At 41.6% G+C, this 27,299-nt stretch overlaps 1 protein-coding gene across 3 annotated transcripts in view; it reads left to right on the forward strand.

Annotated features, from left to right (window-relative positions):
* Positions 1–27,299, forward strand: part of lrp4 (low density lipoprotein receptor-related protein 4) — a 452,403-nt gene that overhangs the window by 289,299 nt on the left and 135,805 nt on the right. For all 3 annotated transcript variants that reach the window (XM_072272686.1, XM_072272688.1, XM_072272689.1), the window contains exons 4-5: positions 24,486–24,599; positions 24,934–25,050. In XM_072272686.1, coding sequence (XP_072128787.1) covers positions 24,486–24,599; positions 24,934–25,050 — 231 coding nt within the window. The remainder of the gene's footprint in view (positions 1–24,485; positions 24,600–24,933; positions 25,051–27,299) is intronic.

Here is a 27,299-nt window from a genome sequence, read left to right on the forward strand (position 1 = left end):
TGTGTGAAAATTCTGGAAGTTTCCATACAGCAACATTGTGAGAGCACCTGCAGCAGTAGGACCAATTAGCTCAATTAGCAATCTGTAGCAATGCACATGTGATTAGAAAAATGAATAGATGAAAGAAACTGCAAATCCCGTGGGCATCCTTAGATTAGTGGCCTCAGTGATAATTCCTCACTAGTCTGCAATCAATCAAGTAGATCTTGTGGCTCAGGAGGTCTCAGAGAAACAATAAAGTGATTTTTTAAAAAAAACTGAACATGTGGCTATAAAGAAACTTGTCACTTCTTCCTTAAAAATAGATCTGTCTGAAGTTAGATTTAGCTATCTCACCATAATTTTGTCTAGCTGTACTGTATATATGCCTACTTCGTGTCTCGGAAAGATTAAAGAAGACAATAAGTATCATTCAGATGACAATAAAAGTTAGTTAATAAATGTTTGGAAAAGATAAAAAGATAAAACTATATATATGATCCATTCACTCTAAACACAAAGTCTCATTCATACTTTTCTGAATTTGGTCAGAGTCCAAGTGATTTCTGTTAAATATTATCAATGTATTTATTGTTTCTAAATCAATATAGTACATGCACTAATACTCACACACTTCCAGATTTGATTAAGTGCAATGTTGCTGGTTCCTTGGTTGAGAAGAAAGTGGAATTTTTATGTTGCACGTTTTCCATGTGCTACATAATCCAAATTCAATGAAAATAAAGTAGAATTTGAACCAATTGTACAAAATCTTTAATTTTTATTCCACAGTGGACATAGAAAATTAGGAATGAGAGTAGGCCACTTGGCTGCTCAAACCTGCTCCGCTGTTCAATATGACCACAACTGATCTAACCTGGATCTCATCTCCCCTTCTATGTCAGCTCCCCATGCCCTCAATTATTTCATTTTTTGCAAATGCATCTACTTCCAATACCTCAACTATCTAACTTCCATAACACTCCAAGGTCGAGAATTCCAGGTGTTCATCACGCTCGAAACGGAAATGTTTCTAATCACCTCAATTTTAAATGTCCACTTTCTATTGTTTTAATTATGTTTTCTCGTTCTGGATTCTATCACTAGTGCAAACTTGTTGATGTCCCTCAGGGTCTGATGTGCTTCAATATGATCACCCCTCATTCTTCTCTACCCAGACAATGTTTTTCTAAATTCTTTAATCACCCGTAGTGTGCAATAATTCTGAAAACCGCTTCAATGATTTTCTGTCACAGAGCAGCGGCTATTGTGCAGAAGCTTGCTTTCATCTCAGAAGGAATCCTGGCCAAATAATTAGAGGGTTATGGCTGGTACTTGGTTGTTCTCCAGGCCTCTTATCATAATTCCACTATTACCCTGGCAACTCCAAACTGAGCTTTCTTTCCCCTCAGACAAAAATTTGCCAATCTCATCCATCTTAGCCGGCCGGTGGTGTTGTGACTTCGAGGCGATTGGTTCCGAGTTTAAATCCATCTGACTCCTTGCACACTTTCCATCGGCGCTGGGTTGAACATCAAGTTAGCAACACAGCCTCATTAAAAACAAACAAGATGCTAAAGAAATGGCAAGGTTGGCACCCAATGCACTACAAGGCGAGGGGAGACACAACAACAATACTCTATCTTATTGACTGCCATCCCCACATCATTACACTGGATTGACAATCTGCCCTTTCTACGACTGCTGATTCCTTCTCACCTTCCAGCTAAACAGTGCCTATCAAAAGTGTTCACCGCCCTTGGAAATTTTCATGTTTTATTGTTTTACAACTGAATCACAGTGGATCGTTTGGCTTTTTTGATCAACAAAAAAGACTCATGTCAAAGTGAAAATAAATTTCTACAAATTGGTCTAAATTTATTCCAATTATTAAACATAATTGATTGCATAATTATTCACTCCCTTCAAGTCTGTATTTAGTAGATGCACTCAATTAGAGCCTTGAGTCTGTGTGGATAGTTCTCCATCAGCTTTGCACATCTGGACACTGCAATTTATCCCCATTCCTCTTCACAAAACTGTTCAAGTTCTGTCAGATTGCCTGAGGATCGTGAGTGAACAGCCCTTTTCAAGTCCAGCCACAGATTCCCAATTGGATTGAAGTCTGGACTCTGACTTGGCCCACTCCTGGATATTAACTTCGTTGTTTTTAAACCATTACTGTGTAACTTTGGCTTTATGCTTGGGGTCATTGTCTTGCTGGAAAACAAATCTTCTTCCAACTCACAATTCTCTCGCAGACTGCATCAGGTTTTCCTCCAGGATTTCCCCGTATTTTGCCCTCTACCTTCACAAGTCTTCCAGGGCCTGCTACGGTGAAACATCCCCACAGCGTGATGCAGCCATCACCATGCTTCACAACAGGGATGATGTGTTTTTGTTGATGTGCAGTGTTTGGCTAACACCAAATGTAATATTTAGTCTGTTGGCCAAAAAGCTCTATTTTTTCATCAGAGCATAAAATTTCCTTCCAGCTGACTTCAGAGTCCCCCACATGCCTTCTGGAAAACTCCAGCAGAAATTTCATGTGAGTTTTTTTTCAACAGAGGCTTTCTCTTTGCTACTCTCCCATAAAGCTGCGACTGGTGAAGCACCTGGGCAACAGTTGTTGTATGTGCAGTCTCTCCCATCTCAGCCACTGAAGCTTGTAACTCCTCCGGAGTTGTCATGGGCCTCATGGTGGCCTCCCTCACTAGTCCTCTCTTGCACGGTCACTCAGTTTTTGAGGACTGTCTGCTTTAGGCAGATTTACAGTTGCGCCAAATTCTTTCCATTTCTTCATGATTGACTTAACTGTACTCCAAGGGATATTCAGTGACTTGGAAATTTTCTTGTATCCATCTCCTGACTTGTGCTTTTCAATAACCTTTTTGCAGAGTTGCTTGGGGTGCTCTTTTGTCTTTTTGCCAGAATGATGACTCACCAGCAGTTAGACCTTCCAGATACAGGTGTATTTTTACCACAATCAATTGAAACACCTTGACTGCACTCAAATCTCTAACTAATTATGTGACTGCTAAAACCAATTGGCTGGACCAGTGATGACTTGCTGTGTTATATTGAAGGGGTTGAATACTTATCCAATCAATTATTTTGTGTTTTATATTTGTAATTAATTTAGATCACTTTGTAGAGATCTATTTTCACTTTGACGTGAAAGGGTCTTTTTCTGTTGATCAGTGTCACAGAAGCCAAATTAAATCCATTGTGATTCAACGTTGTAAAACAATAAAACGTGAAAACTTCTCTGGGGGGGGAGGTGGAATACTTTTTATAGGCACTGCAGTTCACAGCACAACATTCCAACCATACCCTCTCTTCTGATCACAACTTACATTCCGGATTCTGCCACCTCTCCAATACTGATTTCCAGCAGTCATCCCTTGCTCCAGCACCCTCCACCGATGAAGCAACTCAAAGCCTTTTATCATCTCAGATCCAGGCATGAAAGCATAGTGGTTAGCGCCACACTTTACAGCACAGGCAATCACCAGTTCCCGCCACTGTCTGTAAGGTATTTGTATGTTTTCTCTGTTCCTCCAGGGGCACTGGTTTCCTCCTACATTCCAAAAATGTACAGTTAGGATAGTGAATTGTGTGTATGCTATGTTGGCACTACAAACTTGGTGACACTTGTGGGCTGGGCCCAGCACAACCCTACGTCTGTGTTGGGTGTTGACACCAGTGATGCATTTGACAGTATGTTTTGAAGTTCTGATGTTCATTTGACAAATAAAGCTAATCATCTCTCCTCATGGCATGCCTTGGCATTGCCCCTGGCACAGAAACACCCTGCTTCTTTTGTTTGCTCCACAGTGGTTGGTTTTATGGGTCTTGGGCCTTGTTGTGCCTCTGAACTATCGATCAATGCACCCTTAGGCAAAACAGCTGTTGGCTGTCATATCAGATCCTGTGCTTTTTGAGAACTGACTGGTATCTTAGCAGAAGAATCATTGTTTCAAAGTGAGCAGGGTCAGAGTTTCCAGCCAAGAATTGTGAACCTCACTTTCACTGCACTCTCTTTATTGTGCATTCTGACCGGTTGCGAGAACATAGTGAGAATAGATCCCCTTGGAAATTTTATCAGACAAAGTTGCATTGAAGATGGCCCGAATTCGATCACAAACCAGTCTGACTTCCTGTACATGCAGAACTCCTGTAACCACTGACAGATTTCAGCTAGTGAATCCAGTTGTGCCCTCCATTCCTTGAACCCACCTAGAGTCCAACAGCTAAAGCAAAACCTGTTGAAATCGCTCAGCACTTTCTTCATGGGGAAATTTCCAAGTTCAAAGTTCAAAGTCAAAATACATTTATTATCAAGGTATGTATTACATGTACAGCCTTGAGATTCGTCTTCTTGCAGGCAGCCATATAACAAAGAAACACAATAGAATTTGTGAAAATCCCCACGACACAAAGGCAGTCAAATGTCTAATGTGCAAAAAAGAAAGAACAAATTGTGCAAAACCAAAGAAACTATCCACAGGACACGGACTGCAGAATCTACAGCTGCAAGCCAACTCAGCACTGCAGCCAGTCCAGGAGCCTGATGAATACAGGCCACAGCTTTGGAACCAGTTCAACATTGACGTGTGTGCTGACAGCTGCAGGCCACAGCCATGGAACCAGTTCAACACCGACGTGGATGCTGATGGCTGCAGGCCACGGCCATGGAACCAGTTCAACACCGATGTGGATGCTGATGGCTGCAGGCCACGGCCATGGAGCCAGTTCACCGCTGAGACAACGCGGGAGCCTGACGGCTGCAGAATCAGCTCAGACTGAGACGAGTAAAGCCTCACAGAGTAGTGAGCTGAACGCTGGGTTCACCCTTTGCTCTAGGCCTTGGCGCTTTAATTTTTTTTTGCTTTGGCTTGGCACTTAAATCGGCCAAACATTGTATCATTATCCACTCTTGGGCTCGGGCCTCACTGCGTCAATCTAGCCCAGAGTTTCAGTCTGGCACCAAGACCTAATCAGCCTCACATAGCCGCACCTGCTTTCTCGAGTCCAGCTGACAGAATCCTTCAGGATACCACAAAAACACCAGGTTGTACAGACTTTACTGTTGCCAAACAATTGATACTAGAGCGTACAATCATCACAGCGATATTTGATTCTGCGCTTCGCGCTCCCTGGAGTACAAATTGATAGTAAATATTAAAAATTTAAATTATAAATCATAAATAGAAAAATGGAAAGTAAAGTAATGCAAAAAAACCGAGAGGTGGGTCCGGATATTTGGAGGGTACGGCCCAGATCTGGGTCAGGATCTGTTCAGCAGTCTTATCACAGTTGGAAAGAAGCTGTTCCCAAATCTGGCCGTACGAGTCTTCAAGCTCCTGAGCCTTCTCCCGGAGGGAAGAGGGACGAAAAGTGTGTTGGCTGGGTGTGTCAAAAGCACAACTCCCAGGTAGAAATTACAGGCTGCGGCTGTTATAGTAACTTAGACTTAATAAGATTTTCTGTAATGTTTTTATTTTTTTGGTGTATTAAAGTGATCTGATTTTTGTTCTTTTCTCATTTTTTTATTGTTTGTGTTCTTGACAGTTTTTATTTAATTCTCAATGTTCTTTGACCAATGAGAAGTTTGGCTTTCTCGTCAAACAAAAAGTTCTTTGCTGTTCGATAGGCAAGTCTTTTCATGGACTGTTTTAGGTTAGGTAAAGGCCTTGAAGCCACAGCATTTTCAATTTAAACTTGTGGTCCAAGACGCTGACCACAAGTTTAGCCATTTAAGTCCAAACCAGGAGGAATAATAGAAATACATCCTGGAAATGGGTCCTTCAGCCCATAGACTCTGCACTGACCGCCTCATATTCATTTATACTAATCTCATTTATTCTCCTCATGCTCCCATCAACTCTCCCCAGATTCCATCACTCATCCACACACCAGGATCAATTTGCAGTGGCCAGTTGACCTACATCATCTTCCCCTCCGCTATCAGATCTCTTAACACTACCTCGCTGTTCCTTATTTACATTATTTATATATGTATTCAATTTAGTGATTTTTTTTTATATAGAAAATGCACTGTACTCAGACATCCCCCCTCTCCCAGAAGTTCCTGCATATTAATAGTGCTCCCTGATGCCCGCAAATTATATACAATATCCTGGAAATAAATTTTTTTCGGAGAGATAGAGATAGAGAGAGGTGTGTGTCAGAGTGTTACAAAAATAGAAAATATAAAGCGTACGTCACCCCAGACTACCCTAAAGTGTATCCCTGCCTAATAGGGGTCAAAAATAATGACAGTGTTGTTCGCTGCACTGTTTGCAACAGTGACTTTTCTATTGCCCATGGTGGGTTTAAATATAAAAGACATGTTGAGGTGAGTTTAACAGGTGTCATTCATTCATTAGCATAGCTAACGTTATTTAAACTAGCTGGCTAGCTGCCATGGACCTTCTCTATTGTAGACATCCCACCTCTCCCGGAAGTTCCGGCAGTCTCCCACAAACTGATGGTGCTACCTCCCTGAAATGAGTTTTGCAGGGTGGGATGTCTGCTGTACTGCAGCCATAAAACAACAGATTTCGCAACGTATACTAATAAACCTGATTCTCAACCAGAGCACATGTAGAAAACTACCATTATTACCGGGAAGTCACGTAAATGTTCACATAAACCGAACCTGAGGACATTATTAAACCCTGGAGCATATTCCGTTAGACAGTGGCTCACCCCTGTGCCTCCCTGAGGTGCTGGAGTCTGAGGATTTCAGCAGTGATGCTGGTCAGACGCCCCCATTCAGCAACATCTGAGCCATTGTTTGCGAAACGAACATAAGGAGATGACTTAACCCCATCCCACTCCCTCAACCACCATACACAATGGGGTACTCATTTACAAGTTCAACACAAGTGCGCTTGGCCTTGGATTGATTTCTTTTCTGTGTGTGTGTGTGTGTGTGTGTGTGTGTGCTTATGTATACTAAGTGCACATTTTGAGGTAGAACAAATAACCAACCATATCACCACTGGCAGAAGCAAGCCACACAGGCATAAAGGAATAAGACAATTTTGTCCCACACAGTGGGATACAGAACTATCATCTATATCAACCCTTTTATAAAGCACTCCCTTTTATATGTAGAAAAAAAACTCTCAAAAGCTCCTTGAAAGAGTGCTTTCTTTTTAGTTTAGTAGAAAAAACTAGGCATGACAACCCTCCTCAGAGTACTGAAATGTTACGTTTAACCAGTTATGTTATATGGCTCAGAATATTGGACAATATCTAGTAACATGAGGAAACGAATTGAAGCAGCAGAGATACGGTTTTTGAGGGGGATGCAAAGAATATCGTGGACGAAACAAATATCTAACGAGGATGTCATAAACAGAGCAAACACAAAAAGAGAAATAATGTATGAGATCATGAAAAAGCAACGTAACTTCATTGGACATGTGATTAGGAAAGAGGAGTTAGAATGCATGGTAATTATGGGAAAGATTGAAGGGAAGAAAGCAAGAGGAAGGCAAAGACAAATGATGATGGAGACAGCAACCAGAGAACTGGAAATGAATACCAATGAATTGATCCACTTGACCCAAAACAGAAGTGTGTGGGCCATGGCAGTCAAAGCTCAAACTGGGTATGGCACATGATGATGATGAGAAAAATCTTTCTTTTAAACATTGTGTTTTTATAGCTAGATAGATAATTTGTTGATCCCAAAGGAAATTACAGTGTCACAGCAGCATTACAAGTACACAGATATACAAATATTACAAGAGAAGTAAGAACGAATTTTTAAAAACTTACCTTAAAAATAAGATGTACGAGATTTACAAGATTTCCAAGTTCACACTGACAAGATGGTAGTGCAAGAATTATCATAATACTGTACAGTAATGGGTGTACATTCACACCGTCCAGATAAGAAATAATTGCACAGGGTGGCTGCAGTAGCAGGGTGTGGTAAACTGAGAATAACTATCATGTCACTTCCCTGGCTATAGGTTTGACTCATTATAGAGTCTAATGGCCGAGGGTAAGAATGACCTCATAGAGCACTCTTTGGGGCAGTGCAGTTGTCTTAGACTGTTACTAAAAGTGCTCCCCTGTTCAGCCAAGGTGGCCAGGCAGAGGGTGAGAAACATTGTCCAGAATTGCCAGGAATTTCCGCAGGGTCGTTTGTCCTATCACAGCCTCCAGTGTGTCCAGTTTGACTCCTACAACAGAGCCAGCCTTTCTAATCATTTTATTCAGCCTGTTGGCATCACCCACGTTGATGCCATTACCCCAGCACACTACTACGTAGAAAATTGTATTGGCGACAACAAACTGGTAGAAGGTGTGAAAGAGAGCCCTGCTTTCTCTGAAGGACCTCAGCCTCCTGAGGAAGAAGAGGCAACCCTGGCCTTTCTTGTACACAGCCTCTGTGTTGGCGCTCCACTCCAGTCTGTCATCCAGGAGCAACCCAGGTACTTGTAGGTCCTGACCACATCCATGTCCTCACCATCAATATTAACAGGGAGCAGTACCGGCTTAGTCTCCCTAAAATCCATCGCCATCTCCTTTGTCTTACTGGTGTTGAGATGCAGGTGATTCAGCTTGCACCATTTGACGAGGTCCTCCACCAGAAATGGTTATGCAGTTTTCATTCCTCTTTAAATATAAAATATAAGTATTTATGGATATTTCCTGTAAAGCAATTATGAATTATATGAATAACTTTGAACTGAGGCCTGGTCAATGCATTTGTTGATTTTTTTTTAATAACCAGGCAGTATTGTAGTCCTGTGTATTTGTATCTTCACATTATGCAGATATGATAATTGTTGAAATTTATATGTAAATTGCTGTACATTTGAACAAAAGCATGACTATAACATGATCTAATAGGGGAATGGTATTTTATGAATAATTCCATAAAATTGATCACTCTGTAAAATAGGTTATTCATTAGCATTGGCACAAATTTTGTTTTAAGCCATAATTTTCATTGTATCTCGTGTTTATAATTGATGTGTTTTCCATTTTAGCTGGGAAAATTAGCTCTAGCTGAATAAAGGAGATGATTGCTGGTAAAGTCATTTTAAATTGGATGGATGTTTCACTGTGAATGGTTAGTTTTTTTTTTCTAATTACTTTTCTGGGCCTCTAAATTTGTCCAGGAAAGGGTCGTTGCCAAATCACACCAAAGGCACGAGTTAATTTGAACGTTTAGTGGTATTTCACTTTGTCCCTGAAAGCACACAATTTAAGGACAGCACAGTAGTGCAGTGCTTTACAGCACCGGATCAGGGGTGGCTGGGCTTCAGTTCGCACAACTGTCTGCAAGTAGTTTGTACATTCTCTCCGTGCCCATATGGGTTTCTTCTGCGTGCTCTGGTTTCCTCACACGTTCTAAAGATGTACGATGCGCATGCTGTGTTGGCGCCAGAAGCATGGTGACAATTGCGGGCTGCCTCCAGCACATCCTTGGAGTTGTTCTTTGTCGCTAGAGACATATCTCACTGTAGGTTTTGATGTTTCAGAGTACACGTGACAAATAACGCTAGTCTAATCTAAGATTGCATCACTTGGTTATTTTTGACACCATTTTACATTGAGCATGATTCCATCACTGAAATTTAGCTTTTTAATTTTTCCAGTTTCCCTTGATTACTAAATCCTGTACAGGGCAATACATCATGCATTACATAACTTAGTTTCCAATGACAAAATAACTAAGATGAAACTGAAATAAAAATGCCCGAATTGTTTATCAAATACTAAGACCAGCATTCTACTTATTCAACTGAAGAAAATATAACCATTGAGGGACTTAGATTCATGAATCTTTAGTGAAGTTTTTTTTTGTGCAAGTTTACTTGGCAAGTAATCCTCTGGCACAAAGAATATACTTAGCACGTACAATTTGTAAAAATAGCCAAACTACAGATATTTTGAAATACATTGTGCAATTTTTGGTTTATAAACATTTCTTTTCTTCTTTTGGTCCTGATGCAGTGTTTCAATAATAGTTGACAATTCCTTCCTTCCAATAATGCTGTTTGACCCACTGTGATCCTCTAGCAAATTAGTATATTGTTACTCCACATTCCAGCATCTGCACTCTCTGGAGTATCTGTTCCTTTTTAAATGTTGCATTCATCCATGTGTTATCAATAGGTGTCCTTTGTGATTTTTTTTAAAGCTCCATGGTGACTTTACATCTGAATCACTTAAGTTTAAAAATTCCTCTCTCTGACCATAGTCTAGTCCATTAGAGACATCTAGTCATCCGCACTAAAAATCCTCCCTTCCAAACTTCAGCACAGCCACAATCGAACCCACAGCCTTGATCATGTGGAAGGTCATCGTAGGTTACAACAAGACATCAAAGGATGCAGAGCTGGGCTAAAGATGGCAGCTGGAGTTCAATCCGGAAACGTGAAGTGATACACTTTGGAAGGTTGTACTTGATGCTGGAATACAGGGCTCAGGGCAGGATTCTTAGCAGTGTGGAGGAACACAAGGACCTTGAAGTCCACGTCCATCGATCCCTCAAGGTTGCCATGCAAGTTGACAGGGTTGTTAACGAAGGTGTGTTGTGTGTTGACCCCAAGTACTCGGGGGATTTCAAGAGTCACATGGTAATGTTGCAGCTCTATAAAACTTAGCTTTGCGTTCAGTTCTGGTCACCTCATGGGAGGGTTTAAAGAGGGTGAAGAGGAGATTTACCAGGATGCTGACTGTATTTATTTTCGAGCATTCTGTCATTGCTCAGTACAATGGAATTGCAATGCAACTTCATTCCATTCAGTGCAAAGCAGTAGTCTAGCAATTCAATCACTAAAAACACAGTGACTAAATTTGAAATAACATCTGAGTTATTTTGAATGCATCTAAGTTACAAGTGAATTAAAAGCAAACATCTCTAAAATTAAGAGAAACAGTGGCTGGCCCATTTAAGTATTCCACATGTCCATGTTATAAAATACAATGTTTAAATGGAAAATAGCATCAAGAATTAAAACTGAAATTAAAAAAAACAAAGAGCTTTAAAATGAAAGGAAGGTAGCTGTCCCATTTTAACCCAAATATTGTACATACCCATGCACTGCACTTAGAGGTTGTCCATAGTAACTATGGACTATGGGTGGGTGAGGGGACATTGTTCAGTTGCATGACAGCCTTGGGGAAAAAAGGTGTTTTTCACTCTAGATGTCCATGCAGAGGTGTTTCTGTATCTCCTGCCAGATGGTAGGAGATTGAACGAGTGGTTACTGGGATTGGGATAAGCCCATCACGGTGTTACAAGCCTGCCGTAGACACCATGAGTTGTAGATGGTTTCCATAACCGGTAGTTGTGTCCTATTGATGTTTTGTGCAATCTTGATCACTCATTGAAGTGATTTCTGGTCAATGTTGTTGCAACTAACACCATACTGTCATGCAGCAGGTCGGTGTGCTCTCAGTGACACATATGTAAAAGTTTACCTGCAAACTTTGGGGATAGCATTGGTACTGCTGAACCTTCCTTACTATCAAGGAGGTGTTGGTGGTCCAGGAGAGCTCCTCGGTGATGTTCACTCCCAAAAACTTAATGCTGGAGGCCCTTTGGCCCACAGAGCTGTGCCGAACATGTCCTTACCTGAGAAATTACCTAAGGTTACCCATAGCCCTCTATTTTTCTGAGCTCCATATACCTGTCCAGGAGTCTCTTAAAAGACCCTATGGTATCCGCCTCCACCACTGTCGCTGGCAGCCCATTCCATGCACTCAGCACTCTCTGCATAAAAAAACAACTTACCTCTGCCATCTCCTCTGTACCTACTTCCAAGCACCTTAAAACTGTGCCCTCTCGTGCTAGCAATTTCTGCCCTGGGAAGAAGCCTCTGACTATCCATGTGATCAGTGCCTCTCATCATCTTGTAATGTACACCTCTATCAGGTCACCTCTCATCCTCAGTCGCTCCAAGGAGAAAACGACGAGTTCACTCAACCTATTCTCATAAGGAATGCTCCCCAATCCAGCCAACATCCTCGTAAACCTCCTCTGCACCCTTTCTATGGTTTCCACATCCTTCCTATAGTGAGGCGACCAGAACTGAGCACAGTACTCCAGGTGGGGTCTGACCAGGGTTCTACATAGCTGCAACATTACCTCTCGGCTCCTAAACTCAATCCCATGGTTGATGAAGGCCAATGCACCGTATGCCTTCTTAACCACAGAGTCAACCTGCATAGCAGCTTTGAGCGTCCTATGGACTTGGACCCCAAGATCCCTCTGATCCTCCACACTGCCAGTATGAGTAGAGGAGCTTGTTCATACCTTCTCGATTTCCTGAAATCGATAATCGTTTCTTTGTTTTTCTTAATGTTGTGAAAGATTATGGTTGTTGCACCATTCAACACCAGCTCTCTGTGTGTTGCTTCATTATCATTGCAGTTAATGTAAGTGCTGTGGTGTCATTTGCAAACCCGGTGATGGATAGTGATTTCACTCTGAGCTAGTGACATACGCAGGGGGGACTCAGTCAAGGGTCAAAAGAGTGTAAAGGAGTGGGCCCAGTTTACAGCCCTGCGGTGTACCAGTGTTCAGGGTCAGGGAGGTTGATGTGTACTTGCCTAGTATGGCTGCCTGAGTGCGATTGGTAAGAAAGTTGCAAATCCCGTTGCAAATTGATGTAATGAATCCCTGATTGTGTAGGTCAGTAGTCAACTTGTTGGAGAGTATGGTGTTAACAGCAGAACTGTAGTCAATAGAAAGCATTGTGGCGTAGGTGTCCTTATGCTGCAGGTGTTCCCGTGCCGTGTGGAGAGTGATGGAGATGCCATCCTCAGTTAATCTGTTTGCCTTATAGACACACTGGTGATGATCCAGAGTAACAGGGGTGGTGTTCTTAATGGGGGACATAACCGATTTTTCCAGGCACTTGGTGGCTGTGGGGGTGAGTGCAGCCAGTCTGTAGTCGTTGAGGCCTGTTACTGCTGACCGCTTTGGGACTGGTATGATGGTTGATATTTAGAAGTGTGCAGGGATGGAGAGAGGTTGTAAGTTTCAATGAAACCTCTGCCAGCTGGTTAGCACTGTCCCTGAGCACCTGCCCAGGTACGTCTCACCTTCTGTCCTCAGCGTCACTGCTGCGTCCTCAGGGGTCAAGGCCATCATCTCTGGTTTATTGTTGTCCCTCTCCTCAGCAAGCGTGGCATTGCTGTTCGCAGGGCCAAATAGCTCCCCTTTCTACTCGCTGATGGATCCAATACCTTCCCACGAGTCGGGGTTGGTGGTGTTATCGAAGTGTGTTTCTGTCTGTGGTTTGTATCTATGCTTTGGCGGTTTTAATGCCTCTTTAAGGTTTGACTGGCTTCGCTGTGTGCTGCAGTGTCACCGGATCTAGTAGCAGCATCCCGAGCCCTGAGTAGGTTCCGGACTTTGTTGATCATCCACAGCTTCTGATTCGGGAATACACCAATGTTTTTAATTGCTGGTGACATTGGCCACGCAGTATTTGATATAGTGCATGGCCCTGGTAGTGTATTCCTAAGTCAGTTCCTGAATTATTCATTGCTTGGCATGCAAACGGATTCCAGTGTGTGCACTTGAAGCAGGCCTGAAGCCATGATGCAGCTGTCTCAGGCCATACTGTCACTGACCTGGTAATTGGTTTTGCCTTCCACATCACTGGTCTATAGGCTGGGGTTAGAAATAAAGACTGGCAGTCGGACATTCCCAGGTGAGGGCATGGATCAGCCCTCTATGTACCTACAGTATTGGTCTAAACCTGGTCCAGTCTGTTTTCGCCCCTTGTGGGGCATTTCACATTCCAGCAATATTTAGGGAATACTGTCTTAAGGTGGGCTTGATTGAAATCACTGGTTACGATGGTGGACAGACAGCTGGTTATTAAAAACATCATACAGTTGTGCTAATGCTAACAACATTGGCTTGTGCTGAACTGTAGACTGCTGTGATATAAACAACTGAATTCTGTCAGAAGGTGGAAAGGCCTGCACCTTAGCAGGAGATATTCCAGGTTGGGACAGCGGTTTCTGTCACTGAATACAGAGTTCACGCATCAGGCACTGTAAACGTAAATGCATAAGCCACCTCCTGATCTCTTACCATAATCGTGCGTCCTGTCGGCCCGATAGGACGAGCGGCCTACTAGCTCAATAGCTACATCGAGTTCATTATGATCCAGCCACGTTTCAGTGAATATCATCACGCAGCAGTCAGGTAAATTCCTTCGCTTGGTAAATCTCAGTCTGATTTTTTTCTTTTGGTTAGCGTTTGAGCAGGTGCTTGCAAGGAAGACGGCCGGAAGCAGGGGCTTGAAAGCTGTAGCTTTCAGCCTAGCACGGATCCCGGCTCACTCACTACGCTTCTGTTTCCCCTCATTGGGCTGCCTGCTGCGTCTCCCGGCTGGGGCTAAAGTTCAGGCTTGTCTCGTCGTTAGGCGACCTCTGACAATATGTGTTCTGTGAGAATAAGCTGCAAGCTCTTAGTATACCTGATACTGATATTCAGATGTTCCTGTTGATAATATTGTAGAGTGTTTGCCTGATATGGAGAGCTTTGAACCCACTGTGTGTATGTGTGTCGCCACCTTCTTCAGGTTAGAGAGCATGTCAAACATGGTTAGATTGAGCAAGCTAGGGGTATTCTCTTTGGAGGATAAGGGATGGCTCGTTCGCGATGTATAAGATGATATGAGGCCTAGATAGAGAGAACAGCCAGAGGCTTGTTCCCAGGGCAGAAATGGCTAATACGAGAAAGCCTAATTTTAACTTGATTAGAGAAAAGTATCAGGTGTAATGTTAGAGGCGGGGATTTTACACAGAGAGTGGTGGGTGTATGGAATGTACTCCCAGGGGTGGTGGTGGAGGCAGACAGTTAGATAGGTGCATTTAAAAATGAAAAGAAATCAAGGGCTAACTGGGAAGGAAGAGTTCGATTGATCTTAGAGTAGATTAAAAGGTTGGCACAACATTGTGGGCCAAAGAGCCAATATTGTGCTCTACTGTTATATGTTATGGAGTCATCAAAAAGTACAGCACAGAAACAGGCCCTTCAGCCCGTCTGGTTTCTGCTGAAACTTTTTAATCTGCCCACTCCCATTGACCTGCATTGGGACCATAGCCCTCCATACCCCCACCAATATAAACTTCACTTAAACATTGAAATCGAGCTGGCATGCTCCACATGCTGGCAGCTTGTTCCACACTCTCATGACCCTCTGAGTGAAGACATTTTCCCTCATGTTTCCCTTAAACTTTTCACCTTTCACGCTTAATCCTTGACCTCTGGTTGCAGTCCCATCTATGAAACATAGACCAAAGATGCCTTTGACACCACAGCAGTATTTGACTGCATCTTTCGTCGTACTATAGGACATAGGTCATGTGGCCCACCATTTTATCATGGCTGATTTATTATCCCTTTCAACCCCATTCTCCTGCCTTCTCCCTGTAACCTTTGACGTTATGACTAATCAAAAACCTATCAACCTCCCATTGATTTGGCCTCCACAACTGCCTGTGGAAGCAAATTCTACAGATTTAGTACCCTCTGGCAAAAACTCCTCCTCCGCTGTTCTAAATGGACATCCCTTTGTTCCGATGTTGTGCCCTCTGGCCCTTGAGTCACCCACTGTTGGAAGCATCCTTTCCACGTCCATTCTGTCTAGGCCTTACAATACAGTGGTTCCAATTCACTGGGACCAGCACATTTTGGCCCAATTAAGTGGCTGCCGCAAATAGCCGAAGTTTAGTGGAAATAGGTAAAAAGGTTTAAAAAAGACTAATTGAGTTAAAAAATGTATTTAAATGAAATGCAGGACAAATTAGAACACTGCCAGACCACTTCAGTACCATAAAGCTGCTTTAGTTCCTAATACTTGTCGATGGAGAAATTTATCCATGTCACATTCTTTAGACTGTAAATGAACAAAATCAGCGCAGTCACCTAGTGCAGATAATGGACTTTCTTAATACAATGCTGTTGATGATTGCTCCTTCTAAATCTTCATTTTCATTGTAAACAGAATGAAAAATTCAAGATGATTCTTGATACCTTCAAATTCTTCATAGTCTCTGATTTGTTGATGTAGTGAAATCGTCTCATTTTGACACACGGCTGTGTTGGCACCAACAAGCCTGAGTACTTGAAACCGCAGAGAGCAAAGCAATTCTGAGTTGTCTTCTGCTGCTTTCTTGCCAGCTATCAGTGACAAAAAAAAAGCTGCTTTTTGAACACAAGCACATACAACTGAGATAATTTAAAAAACTGTTCACTTGAAGCACTGTGTCGCCACTAAAGTGCATGCACTGATGCTAGTTCGAAGCAGATCAGGAATAGTCTCCTGCCCCGATTAAGCACGTAGTATCCCAAATAAACAAAGGGAATCCTGGCTATTTTCTCAATTAGGTTTTTTAAAAAGTTGTGGAAACCATAGAAAGGGTGCAGAGGAGATTTACAAGTATGTTGCCTGGATTGGGGAGCATGCTTTATGAGAATAGGTTGAGTGAACTTGGCCTTTTCTCCTTGGAGCAACATAGGATGAGCGGTGACCTGATAGAGGTGTATAAGATGATGAGAGGCGTTGATCCTGTGGATAGTCAGAGGCTTTTCCTCAGGGCTGAAATGGCTAGCGCGAGAGGGCATAGTTTTAAGGTGCTTGGAAATAGGTACAGAGGAGATGTCAGGGGTAAGTTTTTACACAGAGAGTGGTGAGTGCGTGGAATGGGCTGCTGGTGGCGGCAGTGGAGGCAGAAACGGTAAGGTCTTTTAAGAGACTCCTGGATGGCTACATGGAGCTTAGAAAAATTGAGGGCTATGGGTAAGCCTAGGTAGTTCTAAGGTAAGGACATGTTCGGCACAGCTTTGTGGGCCGAAGGGGCCTGTATTGTGCTGTAGGTTTTCTATGTTTCTATGCTTACTAAGGAGCTGCCCTGATTAACCGATCACCCAATTAACCGGAATCCACTGTATTCGATAGGTTTCAATGAGATCACCCTCATTGTTCTGAACTCCAGCAAGTCTAGGCCCAGAGCCATCAAACGATCCTCATAACCCTTTCAGTCCCGGAATCATTCTAGTGGACCTCCTCTGGACTCTCACCAATGCCAGCACATCTTTTAAGTAAAGGGCCCAAAGCTGCTTACAATACCTCAAGTGCATTCTGGCCAGTGCCTTATAAAGCCTCAGCATCATATACTTCCTCTTATATTCTAGTCCTCTCAAAATGAACGCTATCATTGCAATTGCTTTCCTTACCATCAACTCAGCTTGCAAGTTAACCCTTTGGGAATCCTGAATTCTGAATTTTCTTTCAGTTAGTCCTGACGAAAGGTCTCAGCCCGAAACATCGACTGTACCTCTTCCTAGAGATGCTGCCTGGCCTGCTGTGTTCACCAGCAACTTTTATGTGTGTTCTGAATTTTCTCCTCATTTAGAAAATAGTCCACACCTTTATTCCTTCTATCAAAGTGCATGACCATACATCTGTCTACACTATATTCCATCTTTTTTGTCCATTCTCCCAATCTTTCTAAGTCCTTCTGCAGACTTCCTGCTTCCTCAACATTACTTGCCCCTCTACCTATCTTCCTATTGTCCGCAAACTTGGCCAAAAAGGGTATTAATTCCGCCAACCAAGTCATTGATGTATAACATGAAAGGAAGCAGTCCCAACATTGACCCTTGCAGGCCACTAGCAGCCAACCAGAAAAGCCAACCTTTATTTCCACTCAAACACGAGGAAATCTGCAGGTGCTGGAAGTTCAAGCAACACACACAAAATGCTGGTGGAACGCAGCAGGTCAGGCAGCATCTATAGGAAGACGTACAGTGGACGTTTTGGGCTGAGACCCTTGGTCAGGACTAACTGAAAGAAGAGATAGTAAGAGATGAGAAAGTGGGAGGGGGACGGGTAGATCTGAAATGATAGGAGAAGACAGGAGGGGGAGGGACGGAGCTAAGAGCTGGAAAGTTAAGTCGGTGGGACTAGGTGAGAGTAAGAGTTTGGCACGGACTAGAAGGGCCGAGGTGGCCTGTTTCTGTGCTGTAATTGTGATATGGTTATATAGTTATATGGTTATACACGACTCCCTTGTCCATTCATCCTCCCATCCCTTCCCACCGATCTACCTCCTGGCACTTATCCTTGTAAGCGGAACAAGTGCTACACATGCCCTTACACTTCCTCCCTCACCACCATTCAGGGCCCCAGACAGTCCTTCCAGGTGAGGCAACCACTGCAACTTGTCCCCGGTAGGTCATCCCCATCAACAGTATCCAAAACCATGTACTTATTATTGGTGGGAACAGCCACAGGGGTGCTCTGCTCATTCTATCTATTCCTCTTCCCTCTCCTGACAGTCACCCAGCTACCTGTCTGCTGACTCTTAGGGCTGATTATCTCCCTGTAACTCCTGTTTATTTCTGCCTCTGCCTCCCAAATGATCCGAAGTTCATCCAGCTCCAGCTCCAGTTCCCTAATTCGGTTTGTCAGGAACTGCAGCTGTATGCACCTTTTACAGGTGTAGTTATCAGGGAGGATTGTGCTCGCCCTGACCTCCCACATACTGCAAACGGAGCACTCAACTGCCCTAACTGCTACCTCCATTACCTACTCTTAAGGTAATTAGATTTATTAAAGGAACTTACCCGGCCTTACCTCACTTGGAATGAAGCTGTTCCTTAGCCTCTGCTCACCGAAGCCTCAGGAGCCAAAACCTTCCTACTCTGTCTCCCTCTACTCCATCGCCTGCTCTGTTAATCTTCTTGCTTTTAAACACTGCTGCTGCCTCACAGTCTGACTCACACGCGCTTACGCAGTCGTGCCCCGTTCAACTGCATAGGGAGTGATCCCTGCGGAAAGCAGAAAGCCCGGGGGAGGGAAATATGTGCTTGGTGGTGGGATCCTGTTGGAGGTGGTGGAGGTTACGGAGAATTATATGTTGGACCCGGTGGCTGGTGGGGTGGTAGTCTCTTACAGTCTCTTTCAGTTATTCCTGACGAAGGGTCTCGGCCTGAAACCTCAACTATACCTCTTCCTATAGATGCTGCCTGGCCTGCTGTGTTCTACCAGCATTTTGTGTGTGTTGCTTTACTTCCACTCTTTGCCTTTTGCCAGTCAGCTAACCTTCTATCCATGCTAGCATCTCATACCGACAAATCCTGGCCATTAAGTTCAGCAAGTGGCTTTGACGGTTATGAAAGCCCTGCTTTCCTTTAAAGTTAACCATTTAGTATTAAAAGCTAATTAAAATTAAAAATATAATTTTTATTTTAAGGAAGTAAAAAGTTAGGGAGGCATGGTAGTGTAATGTTATTACAGTGCCAGTGACTCTGGTTCAAGTTCTCCGCAGTCTGTCAAGAGTTTGTACATCCTCCCTGTGATCACATGTTTCCTGTCACATCCCAAAAAGACTTGCGGGTTAGCAGGTGAATTGTTCATGTGGGTGAAATTGGGCGATACCACCTTGTTGGTCCAGAACAGAGTATTACAGTGCCGAATCTTTGAACAAAATATTATCATGTGAATATCATCAAACTATTAAAAATCCTTAAGCAAGGTGCAATTTTAATCTTTCTTTATTGCATCTGCTGTAAATGAATGGGTCACGAAACCTGCACCAGATCTGGTGGTTGTTGGGGCATTTCAGCTGCACCACAGTGTGTATAGCAGTGGAATGCAGAAGGAGAATCAAAGTTCAAAGTAAGTTTATTATCAAAGTGCATATATGCCCTAAGATTCTTTTTCTTGCTGGCATTCACGGTAGAACAAAGACCTATAATAGAATCAGTGGAAAAGGTACACACGAAGTCTGACTAACAACCAACATGAAAAAGAAGGCAATTTGTAAAAAAAAATACCAAAAAAGGTAATATTAATAAATACATAAATAATAGTGAGAACATGAGTTGTAGAGTACTTGAAAGTGTGGAATCAGTTCAGTGTTGATTAAGTGAAGTTATCCATTCTGGTTCAGAGGCCTGATGGGTGAAGGATAATAATTGTCCCTGAATCTGATGGTGTGGGGAGAACCAGTAAGATTTGTGTGTCTGTGTTCTTGTAGGTAATTGAAACTCCCTGACGCATATTGCTGAGAATTACAACAGTTATTTAAGAACTCCCAACAACACTCTCCCCCCTCCCATCCAAAGAAAGCTATATGAATAATACCAGGCAGTTCAGTTCACAAGTGATCATTAATTCTGCTCTGCCTGACTTAGATGGATAAAGAGAGAGGGGATATGCTTCTGTGAGCTGAAGGTTCCTGGACCGGCGGGCATAGATTTGAAAGTTTTGATCAAAAGATACAAGGGGGATGTGAGGAAAAGCTTTTTTCTACTCAGAGCACGTTTAGGATCAGGAATTAACCACCTGGAGGGGCAGGGGAAATGCAATCAATCAGCACCTTCAAAAAGGAATTGGATGGGTACTCCCGACAGAAAATAATTTGCAGGGCTGTGGGAAATGCATCGGGGAATAGGAATGACAGGACGTGTTGACTCGAAGGACCTAATGGTGGCTTCCCTCTCTAATAATTCTATGATATGTGTAAAGGTAGTGCTAACGATGCCAATTTTTGAATAAAAGCTTTTGAATATTATTCATCAAAATTATACTGCAACTCAATGGATTTTAATTTGCACATTCTCCATCCATTTACTAACAATATACTGAACAAGAGGAAGGGAAACTTGCACTGTACTACAGTGAAGCAGTAAAAAAAATTATGTGCTCTTTGAGGAGCTAATTCATAAATAATTTGCGACCTATTGTGTAAAAGCGAGTGGAGCATCCGAAGGCATTATGTTAAGTGCGTCTGCACGCTGATGTGCAGAGTGGTGTGTAATATTCCAGCTGCACTCTGTAGTGTAAATAAGTCTGATTTTCTTCTTGTGATGCATTGCAAAAATGTCAAGAGGGAGGAAGTGGTTTTTAGTAATAGAGTCAGTTAGTCCTGTGCAAATGATGCCACAGGGGGTTTAGATCAAAGCAGAACCTAGCACACTTGGGAGAAACTGCTTTCCCAGTCCAAGACAGCGCAGCCTTTTTCTTTATTTTCTAAGTGATCTCAAGTCAGAAGTAAAGATAAAAATAAAGTTGAATATTGCTATGCTGTGCAACATATAACATGCCTATCTTTGGCTGAAGAAAAATACGTATTTACTGTATTTACTTTAAGCTAATAGTGTAATCAACCTCAAGGCCAACACAATGATAGTCAAAATGCGAAATGTATAGAGCTACTTAGAGCAGAACGGATAGATTAAAATTCATTCCTTATTTTGTCACATAATTCTATCCAAATGTTTATAGCAGAAACCATCTTAATAAATGTTTCGTTCTAATTTGATACTCCTGTAACAATACAGAGGAGGGGATTCAATGAAAGCAATGACATATTTTCATTGTTCACGTGAAAACGGAATTTATTATGAATAAGATTAATAGATGTTGATAAGAGGGAAGATCTATGCCTCTTATCATAATACAAGATCATAAAGGGCATAGATTGAGTAGACAGCCAGAGACTCTTTCCCAAAGAGGAAATGGCTAATACAAAGGGGCATTATTTTCAGGTGATTGGAGGAAAGCTGCAGAAAGTTGTAAACTCGGCCAACTCCATCATAGGCACTTGCCTCCCCAACTTCAAGGATCTCTTCAAAAGGCAATGCTTCATAAAGGTGGTATCCATCATTAAGGACCACCACCCCACCCCCCCATGCTCCCTTCTCATTGCTCATCGAGGAGGTGGTACAGGAGCATGAAGGCACAACACTGAATGTTTTAGGAACAGCTTCTTACCCTCTGCCATCAGAGTCAAATAAACCGTGTACACAACTTCACTATTTTTACCTTTTTGTTGCTCTTTTTGCAGTAGCTATTTAATTTTTATAATATATTTCTTATTGTAATTTATAGTTATTTTTATTATGCATTAATGTACTGCTGCTACAAAAGAACAAATTAATGACGTATCCAAGTGATACTAAACCTGATTCTGATGCATCTCTCCTTTCTTGAAGATTCACTTCTCAGCACATTGCATAATATCGTACGAGGTTCAGTGACTGAAACTGTCAAATTCTCACTTTACTGATTCTTCAAGTGCTGATGGGAAGACCTCTGTATGTTATCTGGTGAAAATTGTGAATAATTGTATTTTAAAATGTTATGTTTAGTTTTCTTATCCTAAAAGTAGAACTAAAAATAGAAAGCAAAATTGTTTGCACAATGCATCAGAAATGAACTTCCCTCCTCCTCCTCATCTATTATGACGTTAATCTGTGGAGGATCCCATTATATGGCATTCTGTCCATATACAGCCAGTAAATTATTGGTAATGACGTCTCTTCCCACTGCTTTCCCATGGCTTTTTTTGGTGGTCCTCTCTGATGGTTTTAATGAGAAGGGGGAATGTGAGGGTCCTTAACCCTTCTTAAAGATGCCCGTGATGTTCAGGAAGATTGTGCCTGTGATTGAACTGGCTGAGTCTACAGTCTTTCCAGCCTCTTGCAACCCTGTGCATTGGAGCCTCTGTTCCTTATAGAAATCTGCAGTAGTCTGTGACATACCAAATCTCCACAAACTCCGAACATAGTCAAGCCGCTAAAGTAGTTGGCTGTCAGTTTGCCTTTGACAATGGTCCCATGAATGATCTTGTGGCTTTGTTGTTCAGAGAGTATGCAGGTGGATTTAACAGTTCTGGGAAGTGTGATTATATTTAGCTATACCTGGTGTGGGCAGCCCTGCATGTTGCTGGCTTTATGTATCACTGGCGATTGATCCTCATATTTGACATAAATGAGGTGGTAGGCCTGGATTTTGACATGACTGCTGCAGCTTAACAGTAGGAAAACTCCTTTGATCCTATTTTGCTAGAGGTGAAATCTGAGCTGTGGTAGAACTATGGAAGGTGTAGCTGAGGTTTGGCACAAGCAGAGCTTGTGAAGTTTGGCTGCAGGGGCATTCTTCATGTCTGTCAACAGTGGGAGGAGGGGCAGAGCAGAGTTTCGGCATCACAAGTTTGGAAACTTTTTTTATTCGTACACAAAATGTGTTATTTCTGAAAAGCCAGCCTAATAACTTCAAAAAGACAGGCTTGCTTGGCTATTTCACAGGCTGGTTAGGAATTTACTGCATTGTTGTAGGTCTGCAACTATTAAAGAACATTGGTGAAACAGATGGGGTTTTGTAATGATTTATGATGGTCAGCTTTACTGATGCAAGAATTCTGTTTCCGATTTACGTAACTGACTGTGTTTAAATTCCTCAGCTGTCATGGTGGGATTTGAACTTGTCTCCAGATCATCAGTTCAGGTCTCTGGATTACTAGACCTGTAACATAAGCAGTATACCATCATAATCATCGGTTACCATGTACTGGTTTGTGACTTCCTCAGGAACCTCTGTACTTCATTGGTATTTATTGTCTGTTTCTGTGACTGATGCATCTCTGTTGATTAATGGAGTGAGCGTAACAGAGTCATACAGCTCAAAAGCAGGCCTTTCGGCCCACACCATCCATGCCAACCACCACACACAATGTATACTAACCCTGTTTACTAGTATTTATTCTGTGGCCCTCTATGCCTTGGGTAACTTTGTATGTCTTTCTTAACTAGGTGATAATATAATAAATCATTACGGAAGTTATACTGCCAAATGGAATTGCATATGTTCAACTTAATTTGTAAAGTGAACAATTAATTACTGTTCTTTCACCTGGAGATATGCAGAGTTTTATCACTTTAATTATAAAGATTTTGAAATTCATGCTCAAAGTATTATTCAAACAGGTTTGAAGAGGCTTTTGGCAGAAAGTGATAAAAATCAAAAGAAAATATTTCATTTTTATATTAATTGGGAAGTATTTTGCATCACCTGGGAATTTTAATGTTCTTGCACATACTCAAACTCAGCTTTGAATCACAACTAGCTGGATGTATCACTCCAGAACATCGTTGTCAGAGAGGTAGAGGTCTTCAAGTAAAAAGCCACTGGAGAATGTAATTGGAGCATGCAAAGGAAAGTCCCACCAGTTTAAGTGTATACAGAAAACTCTTAATTAGCCTAGTACGAGTAAGCTCTGGCTTTTTCTCAGGTCGACTAAATTCTTAAAATATGACTAAATAACAGAAATTACAACATCTGCAATTATTTAATTGCTTAAAGTTTATAATGCACAAGAAACCTCAATCAACGAGAGTGAAAAAAAATTAACAGGCTTTCAAGTGTTTTGTGAGAATTTGGTTGCATAATTAGAAAAAAATCACTTTATTAAAGTAAAACCTGATTTAAATATATATTGGGGGCAAAAAGTTAATGCGAAATGTGCAGTAAAAATGTGGTAACTTGTCTAAAGTAGAAGAATGTAGAGAAATATTTTTAAGGAAGAACTGAAACTCCACCATCATAAGAACAGACTGAAATATCAGATATATGCTGGAAATGATTAATTTTGTTCAACTGCAGAACAAAATCTTCAAGATCACTTAATTTCTCTATTACGTTGCATTTCAGCACCTCGTGAGTGTGAAGAAGATGAGTTTCACTGCCAGAATGGTTATTGTATCCGGAGTCTGTGGCATTGCGATGGTGACAATGACTGTGGGGATAACAGTGATGAACAGTGTGGTGAGTCTTACTTCATAAAGTTCCTGCCAGTTGCTGAGAAGACACTAATTATCAACAATCTTACTTTAATTCACAATCAGAAAGTTGTTGAGCCATTGTCAAATTAGTTATGTATGCCTGCGGCATATTTCCCAGAAATTTTATCCAATATTATGCAAGCCATAAATATTTAAAAGCAGGGGTTCCCAACCCGGGTTCCACGGACCCCTTACTTAATGGTAATGGTCCATGGCTAAAAAAAGAGTTGGGAATGTTTTAAAGTGAGGACCAACATTGTTCTGAACTTGAGGTGAAGGTGATCCACTTCATGCCATCTTTTGTTTCCCTACTGCAGACATGAGAAAATGCTCTGACAAAGAGTTCCGCTGTAATGATGGCAGCTGCATCGCAGAGCACTGGTATTGCGACGGTGACACAGATTGTAAAGATGGCTCTGATGAAGATGGCTGTCGTAAGTACTAACTTGGGAATAAATTATGATTACCAGCAGCTGAAATACATTCTTCCAAATCAGCATATATTTGCCTTGATTTTGTTAACCATAATAGTTAGTGAAACAGCAAAAGGTCACACAACCATAGTCCTATATTAAATTACTTTCAATTACCTTATGTTTCAGTTGAATGATCATAATGTCCATTGAAACATTATTTCCATCCATCTTATCTCATATATAATTGTTCATTGTTTGATTAAATATTTTAGAGTAAACAGTCTTTTGGCAACAAATTTGACATCATTATTCCCAAATGAAAATATAAGTGACTCCCCATTTGGAATTTATGAATATGAGAAACCGATCTACAAAGTGAGCAGAGCCTTCAGACATGAGTGGGAAAACAGTCAGGATATCTTCTTAGAGAAGTATAAATATTGGAAATGTTAATGAAAAGACCATAAAACAATCCATCTTTCAGAAGGATACCATGATGTATCTGGTGAATATTATAGCACTGATTTTAAAAACAATGTTGCTTGTTCAAACTCTTGCACAGAGGAAGCTCAGTTCTAATGTGAAAAATAATTCTCATTCTTTCTCATTTATGATGTTGGCTCATGTTCTGGTTGGGATGTAGAAACAAATGGATTGTTCACTCTGCTTATTGTTCTCTTGTTCTGTTTAAGGAAGCTTTTGCATTACATTAAGATCACTAAAACTAACTGCATTTGGTAAAAAAAATGGTGGTTGGATTAAAAAAAAGGAAATCATAAAATGCCAAATTTCTGCTGCAAACAGAAGGGAACAAACTGGATCAGATGCTTGTAACTCTAAGTGGCTCAGGCTAATGAGGACTTCAAAGGATTAAAAGCTAAACCCACTGGCTGTTCAGCTTTCAGTTCACTGAAGCAGTTCTTTGATCTTAACAGATAAAGGCACCCTTCTACAGATAATGAGCAATCATACAACTGCTGAGAATGGTGTCCTCATTGCACATAAAATATGCAGCAGAAAATCTGATTTGTATTGACTGAAGAAGTCATTGCTAAACCAGCACAGGAGAAAGCATTTGCAAATAGCATGCAAAGATGAATTGATTTTTATTTAAATCCAAAGTCTGTACGGTCAGGAAAAATTGTCATTTTTACCACACAATTTATGATAGTGATCATATAATTTTTGAGACAGCAGTGTTCATTGGCCTAATCTCGTGGTCTCGAAGAACTGTATGTGGCATATCTTATAACCTGTCTTCTTGAGCACTTGAGACAGATTCCTTTATCTTGAGAGTAGCTTTGTCATTTGTAGGGCTGCTCCTATTCAGGAAGTAATATTAAATTCTATACTCTTTTATACATTGTATCAACTAAAACGCAAACTTGAACCTGCATCCACTGCTTCAGCTGGTAGCTCATTCCACACTTTCACCACCTTCTGAGTGAAAAAATTTCCCCTCACGTTCTTCTTAAATGTTTAACCTTTCTCCCGCAATGCATGATCTCTAGTTCTTGTCTCACCCAACCTCAGTGGAAAAAGCCTGCTTGCATTTACCCTATCTGTACAGCTCATTATTTTATATATCTCTGTCAAATCTCCCCTCATTCTCCTATGTACCAGGGAATGAAGTCTTAGCCTGTTCAAACTTCCCCTCTAACTCAAGTCCACAAGTCCTGGCAACATCCTTGTAAATTTTCTCTGCAATCTTTCAATCTTATTGACATCTTTCCTGTAGGTAGGTGACCAGAACTGCATGTGACACTCCCGATTAGACCTCACGAACGTCTTGTACGACTTCAATATAACATCCCAATTCCTGTATGCAATATTTGATTAATGGAAGCCAATATGCCTAAAGATATCTTTATGTCCCTATCTACCTGTGACGCCACTTTCAGGAATTATGGATCTATATTCCTAGACTCCTCTGTTCTATCACATTCATCAGTGCCGTACGGCTCACCATTTCAGTGCTCCCAAAGTGCAAAAGCTCACCCTTGTTTGCATTAAATTCTACCTGCCATTTTTCAGCCCATTTTCCCCAGATCCAACTGCAAGCTCTGATAATCTTCCTTGCAGTCCAGTACACCCCAACCTTGGTGACATCTGCAAATTTGCTGATCCAGTTTAACATATTTTCCTGTGGATCATTGATATAGATGACAAACAACAACGTACCCAGCACCAATCCCTGTGGCACATCACTAGACTCCAAACAGAGAACTACCATTCCCTGGCTTATCCCTCGAAGCCAATGTCTAATC

The sequence above is a fragment of the Mobula birostris genome, chromosome 11, assembly GCF_030028105.1.
Source record: "Mobula birostris isolate sMobBir1 chromosome 11, sMobBir1.hap1, whole genome shotgun sequence".
NCBI classification, from domain to species: Eukaryota; Metazoa; Chordata; class Chondrichthyes; order Myliobatiformes; family Myliobatidae; genus Mobula; species Mobula birostris.